Source organism: Notothenia rossii (genome assembly GCF_949606895.1).
Source record: "Notothenia rossii genome assembly, chromosome: 6".
NCBI classification, from domain to species: Eukaryota; Metazoa; Chordata; class Actinopteri; order Perciformes; family Nototheniidae; genus Notothenia; species Notothenia rossii.
Window position 1 is genome coordinate 76,998,433 of NC_136909.1, and position 22,720 is coordinate 77,021,152.

Consider the following 22,720-nt stretch of genomic DNA (forward strand, 5'->3'; position numbering starts at 1 on the left):
CTCAGTGAGGTTAAGGCACACCTTGATATGATCATTATAGTTATTAATGAGACATTAGAGACTCAATTATTAACAGGTATAAAAGACTATATGACAGTAACAAAAAAAAGTTGTTAAAAATAACAAGAATAGAGTTTGAAAGGGGAGTGATTTGTAAAATATCCAAAAATAAAAATCTGTGTTTGCGTCACTGTGTTATGCAACCCATTTTCAAATGCATCAGATTTGTCTAACCCCCGGCTACTGCTGACTGTTGAACATTTTGGTTGACCCGTGCTTTTACAGTAGGCCATCTACAAGCTGACCCTTCCTTAATTAAACTGACTTCCAGGGCAGATGGTGATTGTCCTAGCAGAGATTGCACTAAGACTTAAACGTCCCCATATAACAGATTGATATAGCCGCTCCTTGTGCCAGTGGAAGGTTATGAAGCGGCCGTAAAGTATTGCCGAGTCATTACTTACAGTGACATCGACTTTCCACACACACACAAACCCCGCAAAGAAAGACCGACTCCCTCTCAGACAGAGCTGCAGACCGGAGACTGGCAAAGTACGGCCTGAAGGCATCAGTCAGCAGACCTAAGAAATGTCACTGTGAAACAGGACAGTGTACGCACAAAATATCAACAGATGAGACACAAATCTATGTCTGCTCCTCTCTTTGCACACGACTGGCAATTTCTGTCCCTCTACATAAATCCTTTTTGAAAAGTTCATGGCTTTCTTTTCTTGTTTTTCTTTATGTTCACGTCGTAAAATGTTCCGAGTCCTCAGGCATGAACACTCTGTTTCTGTCCGGCTGCAAGGGCACTTCTTCACTCTGATAACAACATTCTTTTCTGAAAAGCATCTTAGAGTTGTTTGTTGGGATATTGCCACTTTAAATTGTGATATAAGATTGAACCTCAAACTGACATTTAGCAATGTAAGCACAATCTCCTGCATCTCCTTCATTTCCTGGGTTCTTGCATCCATAAATCAGTGCCATATACGATATACTCACAGAGCGTAGTCATGGCAGTTGCTTCTGCACTGAAATACAGTTTTTCTGCCAAGAAACTTCATAACAATATTAAGGTGCCTGATGAATACTGGACTCATGCTCTAGGTTAGGTAAAAAATGCTGTCCATATCCAGTATTATTCAGCATCACTCAAGCAGATCATTTTTCCCATCATGTTATTTACAACAATTATCTGACTTACTGCTGCAACTACCTCTAGGAGTTTTCTACCTAACAGCTGGACACCTTGTGGAGCTCAAGGTCTGCAGCCAGTTATCTTAAAATATTCATCTAACAGGAGAGATATCTAATTTCTTCTTGTTCCATTACTGTCTTGCAATAATCAAATGTGATCTGCTATCACTACATGACAAAAATGGGCTCTTTGATGAATGATCGCAGTTAGGGCTAACCTTCCAGAGAGATAACCTGCATTTGTGGCAGCCTTTCAATAATTAAAGGCACCCTGTTTTTGCCAGTTGACGCACTGAAGCATTAAAAGGGTGAACAGTGAACAGTGAGGCTGTTATTAATTAGTTAGTTACAATTTAATTCCAGCATGGGCATTTGTTAAAAGGTGTAAGCTACTCAAAAAAATTACATCATTGTATGGCTAGCAACGAAAAAATGAGGACCATATGACGTAACAAAAATGGAATTTAAAAGCCTAAAAATGGTACTTACTTACTTGAGCAGTATAGCAATACAACTACGGTCATTGGTTTAGTTGAGTCTAGTCAAACTTTAGTTTCATGCACAGACTTGGGAAGTGAAGGATGTGGACGCTTTCTTCCGTTTCCTCTTACACTATTGTGCGTTGCCACATCCTGGCTTGTATACAGCCAGTGTGTCAAGCTGAAGGTGAAGCTTCACACAGACGCTGGTTCACAGAGGCAGGATGGGTGAGCTCCAGGCACCGCCTTAACACACTCCTCTCATCTTTTTGTGTTTCAGAGCTATCCTGCGTCACTCCAGCTGCTGGTTCATGCAGAAGGTGAACAGCTGATCCTGTTGCTGCAGAAAAATGAGTGAGTTATCCTCCCATTTTATTTAAATTCTCCATTCATACTCCACCAGGAAAAAAGAAACAATCTATTTATTATGTTAATCACACACACAGCCAATAGATAAAGCCACACTTTCAGCTATGGCTGTCGGGAGTTATTTATGCAAGAGGAGGAGAACTTGTATAGGTCTTTGCTATGATGTAGTGTATTCAAGCAGCAGGGAGAAAATAATATGTCCCCTAGTGATTGGACTCTTTTATGGTTCAGTCTCTCTGAAGGGCCGAGAGATGAAAGCTGATGAAGAATAAGGAAGAGGAGAGCTCTGAGGACATGCTTGTCTTTCTCTTCTCATCACTCCACTCCCTTCCAGGCTGCGGAAAAACACAGTGAACTTTGAAACGAGGGGTGGGGATCATTCTGAGTTCATGAATATGTAGATACACAAACATTCTCACACACATTGTTTCCTATAGATGGGAAGGATTGCTTTAGAGCCAGAATATAAAAGGCCAGGTTTCTTGTCCAGGGACTTTCACAATCCAACAAGATTGATGGCATTATTGTCTTCGGTCCTGTTTCTGTGCGTGCTTCTTATTCAGAGGAAGTAGAGACATTATATTTCACTCTGCTGCTTAGGGATATAGATATTGACACTGGGTTGATGGACTTGGGCCATAACTGGTCACACCTCCATCACACGTAGCTCAGAGCAAACGCCTGCTTCCCCTTTTCAAAATACATAACCTTAGATGGAGGCTGGAAATAAAAAACAACTACTGAAGTTGAAATTCAGAAGTAAAACTTCCCATGGATTCACTCGTGTTTCACCGGTTTACATTCATAATAAAACGGCAAATAATTAGGAATACTGCAAATACAAAAACTCTATTAGAAAGACCTTTCTTATATGTGAGCAGATTGCCAAATAACTCATCAAGCACCCTTCCTCCCCACCCAGAGTTCAAGGTACCCTGCCAACCCTCTAACTATATTATTATCCCCGTCCAGCAGTTACATACTCCCTAGAAAAACCATGTCCTGACTGACCCTTTCATTCCCCATTCTCCATTTGACCTTTAGTGACCTCAGCATCAGCTGTGAGTCATCCATCAGCAGTCTGCGCCCGGGAGCATGCTGCCATTCCCATCCGGCCTGTTCTCGGCCAGATGTGTCCTCTGATATCGCCTCACCAGTTCAGCCGACTCAGAACAGGTGGTCTCCGACCTCTACGTGCGCCTGTTTGTCGAAGCTATGACCGTTCAGTGTGGGGCGGAGGGAAAGATGAGGGAACAGAACAGGATAAAGAAAATGATGTAACGATGAATTGAATTTCTTATTCTTTTAAACTGGCTCACGTGAGTCCTGCTCAGATATAATATAATTAGGGCTGTCAAACGATTAAACATTTTAATCAGATTAATCACAGCTTAAAAATTAATTAATCATGATTAATCACCATTCAAACTATGTCCAAAATATGCCATTTCTTTATGTATATTGTTGTGGGAATGGAAAGATGAAAGATAAATGAAAGAAGGCGGATATATCCATTTAACATACATTATGTATGTATGTTTATTATAACATTGTTCTGTGTGTCAAAATGAAAGACAGCCCACACACCTATCAATCATCAAACCGTGGGGTCTTATTTCATTACGTGTTGATTTCTATCAACACGTAATGCTGTATCGATGTATATAGAGATGTACTACAGAAAAAGTATTCTCCGTCAGGACTTCCTGCAACAACACCACGCCGTTATCGTGATTCTGATTGGCCAGAAGACATTATCAAAGATGTTCTATTGAGAAGACGATCACTACGCGCCAAAAGTTTTCAAAACCGTTTCTAGTCTTCGGTATTTCCAGACAAGCGGCTACTGAAATCAATCTTACTAATTGCTGTCTGTGCAATTTACTCCGCGAGTTGGCGGACTTTATTTTGCTTACTTTAACATCATTTTTCATGGTGGGGCTAAGCCATTTCTTGGTATGGCTGTAGCCTACCCCAGCGCTGCCACTGGTGGGATGTATGGGGCGGGCCATTCTGCGCATGCGTTAAATGCGTTAAATATTTTAACGCAATTAATTAAAAAATTAATTACCGCCGTTAACACGATAATTTTGACAGCATTAAAAATAATCCTATATTAAAAGCATGCACATTGAGCACATTAAAGTTAGTTTCACCAATCAAATGTCACTGAAATATACTTGACAGTTTAGTTGCTCAACAATAATGAAGAAGGTTTCTCCAAAGAAGCAGTAAAAACGCATAACGGCAGGTGTGGTTTGCATATACATATATTTCCCAAAAGGGCCCTCCAGGCTTCACTCACTAACGTATGCTCTCAATGTGGATATCTCCCTGAAGAATTGTCCCAATTTCATGTTGCCAGTTTTGTCAAACACATCATGAATTTTCTATTTTCAGTACTTGAGACACAATGTAAGCATGCTATTCTATAACATTTCAAGTGAGGTACATAAAAGTAATACTGTGTAGATGTTAGTTCCCTTGCTTTGCTATTGAAGGAGAAATAAGGTGAAAACATTGAAGGTTTAGAGGTGGAAAAAGTGCAGAATCCAGGGAAACGGAACAACCATTGTTTTGTTGAATTGAACAGATCTGGATGCAAATTTCTTAGCAAGTGGTGCCTCTTTGTGCGGAGTTATGTCAGGTTTTCTGTGAAGCCTCATCCTTTGTTGCGTGAATGTGCTGAGCCTGTGCAGTTTGCTCATTTGGCACACCTGCTCCAAGGCCAGTGTGAAATGATCTCAGTCCTTAGCAATATAAACACGCTACCAGATCCAATTAATACACTGCTGTTTGTTAGCCGCCTGGCCCGGTCCCAGGGAAAGTTGGCTGCAGCAAGACAAGGACAGATCTGCTGAGGAGAGAAATCAGTAGTGTGTGTGTGTGTGTGTGTGTGTGTGTGTGTGTGTGTGTGTGTGTGTGTGTGTGTGTGTGTGTGTGTGTGTGTGTGTGTGTGTGTGTGTGTGTGTGTGTGTGTGTGTGTGTGTGTGTGTGTGTGTGTGTGTGTGTGTGTGTGTGTGTGTGTGTGTGTGTGTGTGTGTGTGTGTGTGTGTGTGTGTGTGTGTGTGTGTGTGTGTGTGTGTGTGTGTGTGTGTGTGTGTGTGTGTGTGTGTGTGTGTGTGTGTGTGTGTGTGTGTGTGTGTGTGTGTGTGTGTGTGTGTGTGTGTGTGTGTGTGTGTGTATAAAATGGGTGTGTTTCCATAGGTAGCATACAAAACACCTAAACTTGGATTTGATTAGATCTTTCTGTGTGGTACAGGCCGCTGCTTTTGTCTCTTTACTGCCACTGGGAATTCACAGAACCTTTTGTCTGTTTTACATGTTATCACCTGAAATGTATCACAGTTGTCAAAAACAAATCCTGCAAACTGTTCCTGTTCGTTCAGGCTAATGGATTGTATTTTGTCAGCTCTGTACCCAAGCAGCACATTAGGAAGTGACTAAGATCGGCCTCTTGGGTTCTTTCTTAAATTGTAACAGTTAAATCTTATTGCATATTACCCCATATTTAGCAGTTCAAATAAAATCTGTAGCTTAACCGGGTTAAAAAGGATAAAACATTTTCCCGATTCTCACATGTTTAAACATAAGAGCAATGGCAGATACCAGGTCATATAGAATGTATAAGGCTTGGCATGTCACATTGCACACAGAGCTGGGCAGACATGCAGACTTGTGCCAGCAGCAGCGGCTTTGATGTAAAGCATTGATCAATGGCACAGTTGGCCAGCCTCAGATGATTAATGGTGGTCGTATGGGACATTCCACATTAGTCTTGATTAAAGACTTCAATAGCACTGTCTGGGAGACCAAGGTGCTCGTGTTGGTGAGCGGGAGTGTGTGTGAGAGAGGAAGACATGTCAAAGATTCACAGCTTGATACACTTACTGAAGTTTTCTACATTTAATTTCTGATTTCTGAAGCCCAGTGAAATAGTTCAATACTAGAAGTCTTCCTTCGAAGATGTGTGGCCGCAAGTGACAATCGTGGGATCATTTCTAGAATTAGATAACATTGGTAAAATAAGCTTCGGGCAATACCAGACCAAAAAAGGCAGTATTAAAGCCAATGATTGTATTGGTTAAGCAACAGTGTGTTATTTGTTTAACTTTAATTCAAACATGTTATTTCTTCTTTCAAAAGTAATATTTTCTGTTGTTAACAAATAAAAAAAATACTCAAATGTAAGGACAAGACAGCCAACATTATAACCTAAACACTACTAAAAAATGAAAAGCAAGATTATGAAACTGATCTGACCTTTAGTGCCTGCTTTAGGCATCCATTTGCACTTCTCTGTGCTATGGATACATGTTGGTCAGTACCAAACCAACATATTGGTTCTACAGAGAATAGTTCATTACAACTCTCCGTATATAGAAAATAAATGTATGAACAGAAACATTTATTTTTATATTCTTATATTTCGTTATTCTTCCCATGTCCTAACATTGCCAACAGTAGTTTATTTATATTCCATTGCTATTCTACTATTTTACATTTTCTCCAGCTTTTCTCCTTGAACCTCTGAGCTGAGTGTTCACAGACAAACCAGTTCTGTGCAAAACAACCTGCGTTTGCCAGTGAGAACATTTCCTTTCATTCTTCTGTGGCAGGAAAAGAAAAGCGGAAAGAGCCCTTTTGAAACACATGGCTACATCTAAACAACATCATTATGTTTTTTGACAAAGAAAAAATCCCCATAGCAACATCCTCAGAGTATTTATTTTTTAATGCGGAAACAAAATGTCCTCAATTCCAATAACACGACTGACAATGCCTTGATCTGTGTCATTGTGTGGTACCACAGAGGAGATGTAATATCACTTAGGCTGTTCAATGACAGTAGCGCAGACCAAACAAAGAGAGATCCTAGGTATCCTTGAGTGGGTCTGTAAAGAATATGAGGCATTGAACTCTGCCAGCTTGTTTGTCAACTCTGATGCTAATTGAGGTTGTAAAATACACTTTTTTGCATTTATGTAGTCATTAATATCGACTTTTCTGCTGACCTAATCAACTGCATACGGTCAGGAAAGAGATGGATTAATGTTGAAATTCCCCTATGGACGATATTCCTTTAAGAAAAATCCATAATCATAATTTACGTCCAAAAAAAAATACTAAAGTAATTACGCATATTTGAATGTCTATGGATTATATAAGCAACAAATGCAATAGGCAAATAAGGGTTGAGCAAATCAAATGCTGTGTGCACATTCAATGAAATAAAATGGTCATGTTATTTTACACCGCGTGTCTACTTGTCTCAGCCATCGTATGTCTAAACATGACGCTGGCTATCAAGATTATTTTTCAAAGAAATCGCTGCGAGCTCTGCATGGTTAAGAGCCTCGTGTGTTCATGATGTGTCACTAGGAGCCTTTGGCAACAGCATGTCAGGGATTGTGATAGCAGATTGCGTCCTTATCTCCATATCGCCAAATAAACCCACCTTGAGATCTGTTAATATTCCTTGGCAGCCTGCCCAAGTAAACTCTGTGTGCGAAACAATGGATAAAGCAGAAAGAAGTCTAAAGAAAAATGAAAGGCTTGACATAATTAAATGTTCTAATGGACAGCTGAAAACCATTATCCTAGCCAAAAAACTAGATTATTAAAAAGAACCCCCTTATATCGTCCAATTCTGAATGTTTAGCAGCACTAGACTTCACTTTGACGGTCTACTTCTCCTTCTGCCTCTTCCTCCAACTCTTCCATCACTTCCACTTCCTTTGTTCCTGCACGCCTGTGTTCAAGTTGTTGTGATTCTCTTTGCCTGTGACATGGCTCAGTATCTATAACCAGGTTTTCTACCCCCCTCTCTTATCTCTTGTTGTCGCTTCCTCCCTTCCTCCCACGCTCTCTACATGCATGCTTGAGTTTCCTCTGAGCATCTCTTCTGTCATCGTGCAACCTGAGACCAGGCACCAGTGGGGACGGTGGACCTCAGGCTGCTGTTTGGGGCCAACACGTGTACTACTCATAGTTTGGTGCCAAAGCTCTGTGTGACATTACTTTGGATGCCAAGGCATTTTGTTCAACCTGTCACCATCACTTTCACAAGGTTAAACACCAGTCACCTACAAACAGGTTATCATTAGCTGTTTACCTAAACTTTGCTTCATTTTGTATGCCTTCTTTATTCTATGATTTCCAGATTGAGAGGGGAACATTTTGACTCGTGTGGTTTTAAAATACAAGGTAACAACCAGCTGTTGGTTAGCTTAGCTTAGAATAAAGACTAAAAACAAAGGGAAAAAGCTAGCATGTAAAGGTAATCACTTCACACATGCACGCCCTGTGGAAATGACTTCTCTCACTAAATTCTCTAGTATAATTTATCCAGTTTGTGTCTCAGTCTTGAGTAGCAATGATTATCTGAACGCACTGATTTCATTGGCTGAATAGCAGCACCTGAGATGATTTACAATGCATGCAGCAGGTCTGTGGGTCGTTGGTGCTGTTAAAGCTGGAAAAGCTGCACTGGTTTAAATGGAAAAGCTGTAATAATTCGAATCAATTTTTCGGTCTGCCGCCCGCCTATTAGTGACCTTTACTCTTATCGACCTGAATAATATTTCATTGGTATTCTGGTACCCAAAATAGCAAACCCACCGACGTCATATAAGACTTTCATACAGGTTAATTGCAATGGCTTAGAGTTCTTTAAATCCTTCTGGCTTTTTTTTGGCAATGTGAGATTGAGAATAAAATACTTTGACAGTCAGATATTTTCACTTGTGAAAAAGACACATCTTGTCTTGAGAGATGAGATGTGGATCACGACTATCAGACAGTTTTCACACATTCCTTTCTGTTTAAGTATTGATCCGATTTAGATTTTGACCACTTTTTACCCTTGTGACTTTGTAGTTGTAGCTCTTGTTAAGCTTAGAGCACACACTAATCGCATTTCGCCTCCTGCCATCTTTAATTAGTTGGCTCAAGAGTTTCTGGATACTGCAGAGTGTCCTTGGGGAAAGTTGCCCAGTCCTGAAGGACAATATAAGAAAAAAAAGAGAGAGAGCAGTCTTAGGCGTTGCTTGGGGAAAAGATTAGAGTGGTAGTTTTTTGACCAGTGGGATCAGAGCCAAGTATCAGAGCCAAGCTAGCTCAAAGTCCCTCGAAGTACGTTTTTTCTCTTAATCTGGGGTTCACTTATTGCCTCCATCGTTTCTTTAAAATGAGATTGATTTGTTCAGAAGTGGAGATCTCTGAGTGTAGAAGCCATATGTTAAAATGTATAGTTGATATATTTGAATATTATAATCCTTTGTTATTAGTGCTATCGTATCATTTATTTGAACCAGCCGTGTGAAATTGACGGCATAGGCGACCGAAGCTGTACGTGATTACGAGACGTTATAGCCGACGGCAGCTGCTAGTGATTGTGTGTGTGAGAAGGAGAAAGAAGCACCGAGCAACATAGTTTTTTAGCTGAGAGAATATGTGTTCGTATTTGATACTTTTTGTGTAAGTAAAAAACAAACTATCCTGAGACGTATTTTGTCCGAGTCAAGCTTATTTGCTATCTGTGAGCCGAATTTTGGATTTCTGGAACTACACTGAGTATAAGATATTTGATATGATAGCCTTTTTTCTTGACCAGATCGATGTTTAAAAGCCCATTACGCTTATTTATAGGTTCATATTTCTGTTTTCCGCCTCTACTGTGATGTAATGTTCATAAAGTGCTTTATTTGTCTCATACTGCCTGTGCTGCAGCACCTCTTTTCACCCTCTGTCAGAAACCAGAGCCCAGGCTGCTCTGATTGGTTAGCTGGCCGGCTCTCTTGTGATTCGTCAACCGCTTATGGATGTCCCCCTTAGCCTTTCATGCACAATGTGGTGGAGCGCTAACCAATAGAAGCTGTGTGTTACATAGTGATGTCACTATGTTACAGAAGTAAACAAAAGAGTCCAATGGAGGCGTTTCAGGCAAAGGGGGGGGGGGTGTGGCAGAGAAACTCCCTCTGGAGGGAACTTTGGGATTTTAGCCTTTGTAGACTGTAAATATGTAGTTAGAGTACACCAGATAAACTCAAGTATTCTCCAATATTTATAACAATTATGCAATAAGACGTTTGGGTTTTCTCTGTTATTCTTTTGTATTTAATGAAAGCGTTACATACATGATTGCACTAATGCAGTATTCCAAGGTATGGCATCATATATTTGTACAATTGCTCCAGACCTATTTTTAGGGGCCTGCAGCAGTGTAGAGGGTGGTGTGGGTGTAGTCACTCAGTAATTCTCAGTTATGCAAAACAACACTGAGTGGAACATCTTTAAATGTAACTGCTTTTAACCTCACATATGCTGTACCAAGAGTGGGTCACATGTCAAAGGTGCCAGCTAGCACAACTGTGAGGCACTTAACACAGACTGAAAGCCTTCACACAAGAACAGAGATGTGAGGCATTTGCCGAGTTGTTCACTAACTACTTAAAAAGGCTGCTGCTCTTTTTGTATTGAAATTAGACAGTGTGATATACTGTAGTATGGTGTCATTGGAGTGAATGATTGCTTTGGTGTAGGTAAGCAGAAAATGTCTTATCAGCTTTGGAGTTTTTGATATGTTGGAGAGTGGGGCTACAGATGTCCATGGTGCATAATATTCATATTTATCCTACGCATCATTTATCTGCATCAGCAGGAAACACTGCTGTGAAAAAACCCGCAGAGTATGTTAGATGAGTGATTGCATTACCTCCCTGTACATAAATAGATTTTTCAAGATAATAAAATGTATGTGTGAACTGTAATCCAGGATACAGCCATTCCAGGCCAGTGAATCTGCCAACAGTATGATCGAAATCCCTCATCACACACAACATCTACCATTAAAGCTTTAATGTGAAATTTCACAGTAGAAATAGCTTTGTGTTTAATTCACAACCTCATCTACATTATATCTCAGCATGGTGCAAAGAGTGGATCATTTGTAGTGGACCCATGAGAAATAAACACTGCCCTAGACGGCACAGCTTAGCAGCAGTTTTGCACGCTCAGTGGTGTTTATCTGATATGTTTAATGCCAGCAATATCGCACACCATGCTATCAGCCCATTCAGGTGATTTGAGATACAGATTAAAGGAATGATTGAGATTGCTGCCGATGCTGCAGAGCTAAAGCCACTGGTCTGGAGCATTTAAGATTTGGCGTTATCATGTATGGAGCAGATTATTTCGTATTACATTCTGCCTCGCCTTTGTGACTCAACTAAACATAACAAACACATATCACCGCTGTGTGTGTGTGTGTGTGTGTGTGTGTGTGTGTGTGTGTGTGTGTGTGTGTGTGTGTGTGTGTGTGTGTGTGTGTGTGTGTGTGTGTGTGTGTGTGTGTGTGTGTGTGTGTGTGTGTGTGTGTGTGTGTGTGTGTGTGTGTGTGTGTGTGTGTGTGTGTGTGTGTGTGTGTGTGTGTGTGTGTGTGTGTGTGTGTGTGTGTGTGTGTGTGTGTGTGTGTGTGTGTGTGTGTGTGTGTGTGTGTGTGTGTGTGTGTGTGTGTGTGTGTGTGTGTGTGTGTGTGTGTGTGTGATACTCAGTGTACAACAGCCTTTTGGAACCCTCAAAGTTCACATAATGTAGGTTTCAGCCCAATGTGACAAACAGCTTTATCACTACAATGCACGGCTTGCATTCATCAGTTCAGATGACTAGGGGTGTTTACATACAGCACACACACGGTAGCTGAATACACATGAGAGGAAATGTGTGTTAACAATAAATCCAGATGTGCCTTGGAAAACAAGGTAAAGAGGAAGTGCATCATATGACATCACTGATGGAGGGGAAGTTTTTGCCTTGCTGGGTTCAACTTGACAACAAAGGGTCAGTGGCCCATCATCCAGCGCTGTGTACAGACAGAAGCAGTGGGAATGTTCTTGACACAAATACGAAGACATGCTGTTTCTGATTTTGTTCTGAATCTGCAGAAAATCAGATTTACATTTTTATTCAAAGTATGAACATGGTTTCTTGGAACAGAAACGGGAAATCTATAGCTACCATGTGTGTGCTGTATGTAAACACCCCTAGCCATAGTAGTCTTTATTATCATTGTTCACAAGTGGGTTTTTCATTTTTTTCAATTTTTTGCTCATCTTCTCAGTTTTAATAATAATTTACTCACCAAAGCAATTGCATAGATCAAAAGTCTGACAATGATATTAAGATGAGCTGTAAACAAACATCTGAACCACTTAATATGGGTGTAAAACTGAAGTTAATTAGTGCTGAAATGTAATAACCCATAAATGCACTGGTAAAGTGTATCAATACACAACCAGGTCAAGTACAGTAAGTTCTGTAAACGGTGATGTTTAAAACAGACTTTTATTCTTATAATTTGTCTTGTGTCAGACTGCTGGTGTTTCTTGGGTTGTCCTACTCTTTGTTTTATCAATGTGTAACATTGTTATCATCACTGGCTCTATGCTGAGTTCAGATGGTAAACAAATGTTGCGCAGTATTGTATTTAAGACTCCTCAATGGTGTTGCACAGTTACTCAACTAGAAAGGTACCTTACCTTGGGTATAATCCATTACTTGTCCTAATGTTTTAGGTTCTAGTACCATTTTAGTGTTCCTGTCGAGATATCAGTCAGGTGTCAGTAGTGAACTAACCATTTTGTCTTTGGATATAACAGCTTACTCTGGCCATAGCCATCCGAGAGATGTAGACTCACTTAAAGCAATACACCTAGAGTATGGGCTCTGATTAACTAAAAAGCACTTTGTTGTTTTACCAGCCATAGCCCATCCAATAATTGACATCTCCCGCTCAATACCCAGCAGCCATGACGACTCGCGTTGCACCGCATCAGCACCAGTGACAGACTGCTCACCCTGAACCTCATGTTAAAATGATACATCAGTGCCAAGTGGAAGTTTCATCCCACACCATGTTTGCAAGGTAATGGAGTGGAGAATGACAGATTGCATGCTATTATCTTATTGGAGAACCCACACAGCATCCATGAGTGTGAAGAGTGGGTTTAATGAGGTGAGACATTTTATAAGAGGTGGGGAAGAATTCCTTGTGCGGTGTGGGACTTCAGAGCTGATGTTCTGGGATGTGTGCAGCCAGTGGAGCGGCGGCATGCTGTATTAAAGCAGTTATCTTGTGCAGCAAAAGGGCTCCATGCAGCATGAAGTTGAAAGTTCTCAACTTTTAGGATTTCAAAAGAGCGGCATTGGTGTGAGTAGAAGATTATTGATATGCTACAGTTATTTCAAGTTTTTTTACAGGAGTAAGACAACAAATAATAGGAAAGGGGAAATAAATGAAAGACTAAAATGTCCTGAATTTCTTTCTTTCTGCTCAGCTCTTAATTTCATACTTCCCCTGCAGACAAAAAATAGTATGGCTTAACAATGAGGCGGCCCAGGGGAGCCCCCATAGATTAATTGGACAGATATGAAACCTCTGACATTAACATTTATGCATTTGTTTACTCTTTTCAATGAATAATAATAGGCCGCGTCCCTTGGAGATCCCTAGTCACTCATTAGTTACGCTGTGTAGCTTGTTCTGGATGGGAATATTGAAGAAGCAAAAGCAAGAAACAGTTCATCTCAGCACTGGGTGAGCATACAGAAATTATTTCCAGGGGTTGTTTATAATACGTCTTTCTTTTAAACTTTGAATGAAGATGTGATGCTACTGCTCACACTTGATATCCATATAACAGCTTCAGTATGCACGAGAATATTACAAACGCTAAATGTCTTTTTGTGTTGTGTTTGGCAAGCATGCAGATTATTAACCTATGGGCATCCTCTGCAAAAGATTCAATTTACTGTTTTACATTTTTCAGTATTTTGTTCATAGTGTTTAATTTAAGTTAATTTATAAATTCATTTAATTTATTTAGGCATGATGTGCTACGTTTTCCTATTAGCTTCACACCCTTTTTAAATGACCTCAATCAAAACACTGATGCATTTCTTATATTTTCTTATACTTACTTTAATAAACTCAGTATTTCAGGATGTACTGGTTCTGTAAGCTAGCAAAAATGTCATTATATTTTTGTAATGAAAAACTGGCTATTCATTGAGGCCTGTCTGCTGTACAAAATAAATACGTCCTTGCTAATGCTTTTTGTAGCGGACGACCCCCTTAAATGTAGATGATCAATTATGTTGTAGACATAAGTTACAGAGGACTAAAACTGCACACTTATCTTCTCCAAAGAAAAATGATATGGAAGCTTGTGCTGAGGAGGCAGGGAACGGACACAACATCATCAATTATAGAATAAAATTACATATTTTCAGTTGTTATTAGTTATTATCAGTTGAACTGCTCAAAATAAATTGAAAACATGTAGAAGAAAATATTTCCAATGCAGGAGGAGGTTGAGTTTGGATTTAGACTCTTCCTCAGTGAGAAATCAGTACAAGATGCCTTCGTCTTGCAACCGTTTGCTTCGTTCCCGCAATAGATTGTCATAATCATATTTTTCTAACAGCTCCCCATATAAAGTAGTTTACGGTTCACTGCTTGTTTGTTGTGGTCTTTCTGCCTCCAGGCATTTTGAGTTTGTACCATCGCCATCCGGGTGCCCAGAAATATTCCGTGCTGCTTTGTTAGGCTAATAAAGAATTCATACACTCCTTGAGCCACACTTTCACATTTCATAACGCTCTAATGTTTAGCTGTGGAAGCTTGGAGCAGTCATTACCACAAACGGCCTCAGTGGTGCAATATGTGAGAGGACTCAGCTGCCAGCGGCTCAGTCTGTACGAAGTGGGCAGGTGGAGCCCGTTTTACCGCAGCTGACCGAACCCAGAGAGAAGACGTTTGGCCTGGATTCATGTGCAGGGTTCACTCTGACTGTACTGTCGATGAGAGCATGTTCCCCATCCCAAAAAACAGTTTCCTTTAAAGGGTGCAGGGGGATTATGACATCATTCTCTTTGTACAGTTACAAGGAAAGATATGTTAAGTGCGGGAATTTATTGGATAATATATTCCGGACGTGGAGGCCAGCAGCTATGAAACAGTTCATTCTTTAACAGCCAGGCAGTACCTCACTGCTGTTAGCCGTTTACTTCACAACTAAGGGATATAATACCTAGGAATCTGCGTCAGTACAAATCGCAATACCTCACAGCCATCATGTGCTTTCATTAGGAGTTAGGTTTGTGGCTCGACAACACAGCGTTTTTAATCCGTGTGTTGCACCTGCAGCCCAGAGTTTTACCCTTTTTCTCTTATCAATTCGGGAATTTTGAAAAGGACTATGGTCATAAAAAACACTGCCATTAAAATGTAATGGGTGGTAAAAAGAAGAAATATCTGGAAGCATAAAAGATAATGTGACCATCACCCTAAAAGAAAAGAAAACAGCAGTTATCTGTAAGTTTTTAATACTATTGTCGATACAAAAGTTTTCTATGGTTAGGGGCTCAAACAATATGAAAGAATCCAATCCAATGACATAAAAACACACATGTTACATTGACCTTAAGGCATTTATCTTTTGAAGTTATACGGTCACCTCTCACTTTGCGCAGTAAAGTGATCAGGAGAGTGGTGCTATCCAATATGGCGACCCGCAGTACATCAGTGTCCTCCTGTTAGAGGGATGCTGTTTTTACCCCAAACACACACTGACCATCAGAAGCCTCCTATCCCCCGAGGAAAACATCCTATAACCTCACTGTCACTTGCTATCATTTCTCCTTATTACTTTCAGTCACTACCCATTCATCATCTTTCACGAGATCCACAGTCTTCACAGAAAACAGGTCAAGCAGTCATGAAGCAGATCATATGGTCAGTGATGGAGCTAAAGCAGAAAAGTCTTCTGAATTTGTCATCAGGCATTTGTGTTCTCACATGAATGCCTGGGCTTTTGTTAATTTCAGATAGTGTTTTCGAGAGACAGACGGCCTCCTCTGACTGTATCACTATACCATGATTCATCATTTACTCCTGCTTTCTAGTGCAGAGAGCCTTTTTCCCTCTCTGCCGTCTGTTTTACTGATGTGATGACTTCACTCGCCCTGGGCTCCACATCACATACTGAGCTGTGAAGCCTGAGGTGAGGGACACAGACGGAGAATGTTGTTTGAATGAGTGTACTCTCTTGGCGATGGAATAGCACCAAAAAAAAGCCATGTTTCGTTTGGACCTGAACCGAATGTCAACTACAAAGTTGCGTGTAAGTTGTTGGCCTGTAAACTCATACGTTGAGTCATTGGTACATATGTATCTGCAGGGTTATTATGTGTCTTTAATAACAACAACAAAATGTGTAAACAACATTAGTTGTTGTTTTTCTGTCTCATGTTCCAGACGGATTAGTTTTGGGATAAGCCATCTGGGCCTTTGTGAACTTACAGCAGACTGTTTTATAGTTACCACGCTGCTCTCTCTGTGAATATTAACAAAGCAAAGATGGACCTTGACTCATTTAGGGGCCATCTTTGCTTTGGCCAGTCAATATTTAAATAGGCTCTGCCGATCAGCCTGTCTGTTTGATATTGGTGCGCTGCCTGCTGGAGCGTTTATATTGGGTTATCTCTGCTCATTATTCTGACTTCGCAGCCCCACTAGCAGCAGAACTCAAACACAGTTGGTGTGTCACCACGATCGATCAAAGTGAGGAACCTTAAGAAATAAAGCGTAGATAAACATGACATGACAGAGGAGGTAACCTTATGACTTTGGTGAACCACAGTCTCTTCCTTTGTGCCACCATTAGGTTAGTATATCTATTATAAGACATATGTCACAACTTTAGTATTATCATAAAACTTGGGTCAGGAAATGGGCCAGGGACTTCTTCTACCTCCTGCCACACAAAACTACATTCTCAACTTTTACACTCAAAAGTATATCTACATATTTACGAGTTACTTTTGCAAATCCCAATGATCTACTCTCACATTGGCATGCATTAGATCCACTGTAATCATTTATTATCCAATGACTACATGAACATGCTTCACTTTGGAAGCAGGTTGCCTGTTATCCTTTATTTCCTCTCTGTGATGAAGAACACCTTGGAGCAAATGCCAGAATTGTAGTTTTCTATACAAACACAACTATGGCTTGTTTGTATACTACATGTCAAATAAATGGTTTCACACAAAGGCCAAAATGCCTTCTATGGTAGTCATTGGTTGCTGACTAGTAGTGTAGCATTAAAAATGCATAAAACACACCACGGCTACGTTTCATCCCTTCCAGTCAACGTCATGGAGACAAATAAGGGCATAAAAACATCATTGATCTTTTATTACTGAAAATGTAGCTCTACTAAAACCACCGAATCTATCAGCACGTCGTTCACCTTTCACATCGCTCCTCTCCTTGTGTGTGTGAAGCTAAGCCTGGTACTATGTGTCCCATGAGAGCAGAGAATATTAAGGACTGTATGAGATTGTACTATAGGTGCTCCTGATCAGTTTGTGGAGCTGCAGAATGTATATAGAGGAAACACAGCCCTGACGTCATAGAGCCACCAGCTGATTTCATTTTTACATGTTCCTTTTATATACAGTATATATATATATATCTACATCTGCCTGATGGATTAGCACAAACTTTAGCTCGGACAGTCATTGTTCCCAAAGGGAGGATTCCTTATGACTTGGTGCCCCCGTGACTTCTCCACTTTTTTGGTTCACCGTAAAATGGCTCCAGAGCAATGATATGGACCACATAGAATTGTTTCCATACAGGATGAATTATATAATCACTTTTTGTGTTTACCATCATCACATATTTCTATTGGTATAACCTAGTAACCTAGTTCAACACTGATTAAGGACACAACTATAAGCCGGTTACCAAACGGATAATATGGATCAAGTGATCAAATGAACTTTTATGGCTTACTACAGTTATGTGGTTGTTAGCGTGTACGTTAATAATCCTTCTCAAAGCCAAAGAAGGCACTTCTCATATTTTGCAGTTCAGGGGATTTTTCCGTTTTTCTCTCTCCTCTCCTCCCATTCTCATCTCCCTGGTTTTCTCTGACTTTGCTGGCTTTTACACTCCAGTGCCCCCTCAGCCTAGTCTAAGCTAAAGGGACATTGAGCTGTATGTAAATCAATTTGGAACGCCAGCCGTATGAGGAAATAGAATTAGACTTGTCAACCACACCTCTTTAATTCCTCCTCTCTTCTTCTTCATCTCTCTCTCCTTCTGTAGTCGTGTGCTCCTTTTCAATTAGGCATACTGTACCATAAGACGCAGCTATAGGAAGGCTTAGGGTTAGGCTGGTGGGGGGAGAGGGGATTAAAAGAAATCACTGAAGTTAGCACTCTTCAAAGGAAGCAGGGAGAGTGCAAGAGCCATATTTCTCTCAAATGGCTCCTTGCTCAAGGGGCTTTGTGTAATGGTGAATTATTACATGAGGCATGGAGTCACATATGTAAATGAAGCTCGGTTATTTAAATTTGCTCCGAAACTTGTACTCTATGCACGCCACAGAAAGGAATGATTTTAAAAACACTGAGTTGTGTAAACAGCGTGTGACGCATGCAGTTTGGGCTCCATCTATTATGTCATTGGAGCAAGGCTGATTTGTTCTTCTTTTTATATAAAACTCACCCAAAAACATGTTTGGTTGAAAAACAACAACAACAACAGTTCTATCTGCTGTATTTGAGATTGGACAGAATGTCATATCAAGGAAAGGGATGTTGTACGGCACACAGTAATGAGTTTTTCTTCTCTGTCCTTGTCTGTATGGTCTCAGAGTTTTGCTAGTCATATCTCTGGAAGCCATTCATTGATTGTTGTGTCAGACGTACTGTTTGTCAGCAACCCACTGAAGTCAAGAGATAGAAAGGGAACAGGGACATATGTTCATCTGAGTTATCAGGGATTGAAAAGGTGGACAAGAATCCTTCATATCTTTTTGAACGGCTTTAGTAGTAACAGCTTAATAATAGGCTTAGTCACACTTGTAATTAAGTTTAAACACTTAGTGTAGTTAACATACTGGGCTCTAAAGCAATGCGTTGGAAGCCATTCATCAGGCGTTTAAAAACAATCAATAATTGAAGCTGTAAACAATTTTTCAGAGAAATTCAATTAATTCTTCAGAGCAGTTTGTAAGATGCTAAATAAAAGAGATGGGAGATTATTTTCTCACACAAATAACAGAGTTTTCTTTCCCCCAGAGCCGCTATTAAAGAGACCCTCATTCATCACAATTAACCTGGGCGGCTATTTGTGAATCGTTAATTAGTTGTTAGACTGTGTCTAATGACTCGCAACACACACTTAGGAGCATTGAATCAATGGTTATTGACTCAAGCAATTATAGTAGATTAATATATCATTTTTGTTAAATGAATACAAAATATGAAGTTAGAACAGTACATTTGACAACACACATTATAAAACATGATGCAACTTATTCAACAATTGCAGTTGTTCAATAAATGGACAGTTTGAGGTTGAGACCATCATCATCAACACCACATGACTATTGTCTTCAGCACATCCTTCAGCATCTCTGCAATCCTGTTTCAGAATACATATCGCCTCCTGCCTTTAGAACAAATACTTAAGGACCATTTGAAAACAGGACTTGGAGAATGCTTAGGGGATTTTCATAACAATACTCACTGCCGCTCTCTATCTAAATTGCATTTGATTAGCTGCATGTTTCTCGAGACAAAACCAGGCATGCAGCTGTGTAATTGTTGCTAAGAAGGCAGGTGCAATCACACAGAAGTATCATGCTATTCAGAGAGAAATGGCATCCTCGCTTTCCTCCATTTTGGGGATTTAGTGGCAGAACACGAGCAACACTTGAGTAAGCATGACATTCTCAATCTTGTCTCAACGCAAATGTCAAATCTTGTTTTGAATACACATATGCCCAGGAGACAGTATTGAATACACATATGCCCAGGAGACAGTATTGAATACACATATGCCCAGGAGACAGTATTGAATACACATTTGCCCAGGAGACAGTATTGAATACACATATGCCCAGGAGTATGTTTATTAAAGGTTTGTAGTCCGTCCAACAGCTCAGATTACATTTCATATACTGGGTCAGTGAAAAAGCAGAAGATATTTAAGAAGCAAGGGCATTTGATCACCAGCAGGGTCATGTTCAGCTGTTTAGGATGCAAGGAGCTGAAAGGTAACCAGCAAGGTTGAAGGAAAGTCTTTTCAAACACACAGTAAACATTGATGGCCTCATAAACGATGTCCTCTTGCCAAGGAGTTGATTAGAAGCAGATTTCATCGTGTAAAACCTGCAGCTTTACTACAGTATGTGTCGTAGTATCAAAGCCACGCTGCCCTAAGCTGGCTCTACCAAAATGCCTCCAAAGTACAGCATGTGAGCTTTTGCTGGGAATTACCACAAATCCTATCTTTACGGCCAACACATCCTGTATTAGAGCATTTTGAAATGGTCCTCTTTTCGACCAAACGTCATTGTGTTGTGTAGTTTTAGGGAAGTAGCAGTCCACCTTTGCGAGTCAACATAAAGAAACATATTTAGGGATTTTCATTAAGCACACACCACCCACTCATGTGTCATCCATTTATAATGAGACATGCTGGCCTCTTTAAAGTGATTACTGGCCTGTGGCTTATCAGATTTGTTTTAGAGCTTGGTAATGGTGTGATAAGGCACATTAAAGCGATAATAAGTATTTAATTAAGTTAAATGTGGTCAGGCTCGGGCCACCGAGGATTAATCCTTTTTTTAAAGAGCTCATAAAAAATGTGAATGTACAGACCTATGTATAAAATAAGTCCTGAAGTATGCAAAAAAGTATATTATTGGCTTTATCCGATCCCAACTAATTCAGTTTGTTGGTCCATGCAAGCTGTGTGGGATGGCAGGGCGTTGTGGGATATGAATGAACTCCGCCGTGAACTGGACACACACTGTGTTCCAGTTTGTATATCTTCTTCTTTCTTTATGAATCCCATGTTTTCTGCAGGAAAAAGTCAAGTTGACTTTTTGTTTTTGTATCTTTTGTCGCATTATATTCACCTTTGGTCCATAATGTGTTTAGTTTTTTTAAATCTGGAAATAAATCAAGTCACTCACAGACTTAACACACACACACACACACACACACACACACACACACACACACACACACACACACACACACACACACACACATCTTGAGATCATCCTTTCCTGGTGTCAGTGTGATTATGCAGCTGCATCAGATGGGTGTTCCTGATGCTCCTTTGCCAATGTTTGGGGTGGGGCTCACTGTGTCCATCTGCTCATGGCCCTAGAAGGAAAACCCCCACACACACACACACAAACACAGAGTTTAAAATATGCCCACAGACACACACACACACGCACAGAAACACACACGAAGAAAATAATTATTTCAGCAGGGATTCCACCGAGTCATGCTGAATGCCAGGGGATTCAAGCACATGTACAGATTGCCTAATACATTCTCAGAAATGAAAATCTTTCCTAGCCTCAGAATACTGAGCACCTCATCCACATTATCCCCTAAATCCTAACAAGCAACACTGAATCTACATACATCGTCAACCAAGGGTCGAGTTTCCTTAGGAGTCTTAAAATACAGTTTTTTTTCAGTTGAAAAATTACCTGGTTGTCTGACATGTCTTTTTTTGCTCTCTTCTTCTTAGGGGTCTATTTACAAGCCATTACACTGAGACACATTACCAGGAGGATGGAAGAGCAGTCACCGGTGCTCACAACTTCACGGTACGGTGGCCCTCCAGTGCTTCTGACTTTTATGGTTGAGTTGACGGTGCTCTGCGGGCATGCTGTAAAAACTGACCCTTAAAAGTGATCACATAGACAGATGGGTTTTTTAAATCATGGAAGATAACCGTTATAAATGATAATCATCTCTGTACCTTTTGCATTAGTTAAAACATCTAATTCAGGATTGAAAATAAATAGATTGTTTAAATATTTTTAGTTTTGTATGTATTCAAAAGCTTCTGTGGCTTACATGATGATAAGCTGTGTGTTATGCTGGTTGTTCGTTAGCCATCAGGATGTTATTATTGAATCCCCTTTCAGCAGCTGACATATTCCTGAGTCCTTTCTTACTTTCTATTCCATACTTTTGGACATTTAGGAGAGCCTGATGTTCATTTTAAACTCTAAGTATGTATCAAGGACACTCACTGTGGCAGAATCGATTCTTCATTATATGAATAAGGTGCTTTCACTCCACAAGTTGAAGTAGAAATAAGATGTCCCTGCATGACAACAAAAGGACATTTTAGCAGCCATGGAGGAAAGAAAGCCTTTGTGTCTTCTTCCTAAACCAGGGATTGGTGACTTGAAATCATACCCTCCTCTTTTTTAACAAAGTTTACAGTCTCTCTTGGATGAATAATATTTGGTAATAAAAAAATAACTGGAAAGTCTATTTCCTGCAAAGTAATTCAGTGTTTTCCACTCTCTCTCTCTCACCTTTAATTTTGAGGGGAAATATGTGACATCTATTGCATCAGCCTGTCAATACAGTACAAACACTGGTTTGTCTTTGATAAGCCTCGTGCGGCTGCACACTTTCAGGACCGGCTGTCACTAAATTCAGTCGTCAGCTTTGTGTTAATCAGGCGGCACTGAAAATAAGTGTATTGCATATTAACTCCATATAAAAGAAACGACAATAATTCATTGGAATATAACTGTGCAGCTCTC

At 40.1% G+C, this 22,720-nt stretch overlaps 1 protein-coding gene across 6 annotated transcripts in view; it reads left to right on the forward strand.

Annotated features, from left to right (window-relative positions):
* Positions 1-22,720, forward strand: part of adam12b (ADAM metallopeptidase domain 12b) — a 92,778-nt gene that overhangs the window by 22,081 nt on the left and 47,977 nt on the right. For 3 of the 6 annotated variants that reach the window (XR_013809460.1, XM_079688763.1, XM_079688764.1), the window contains exons 3-5: positions 1,960-2,033; positions 3,093-3,224; positions 21,685-21,763. Coding sequence is in view for 5 of the 6 variants with exons in the window: in XM_079688763.1 (XP_079544889.1) it covers positions 1,960-2,033; positions 3,093-3,224; positions 21,685-21,763 (285 nt within the window). In the remaining variant the exon portion in view is untranslated. Of the gene's footprint in view, positions 1-1,959; positions 2,034-3,092; positions 3,225-13,579; positions 13,645-21,684; positions 21,764-22,720 lie in introns of those variants that run through there. The other 3 variants (XM_079688765.1, XM_079688766.1, XM_079688767.1) reach the window with 2 other exon arrangements.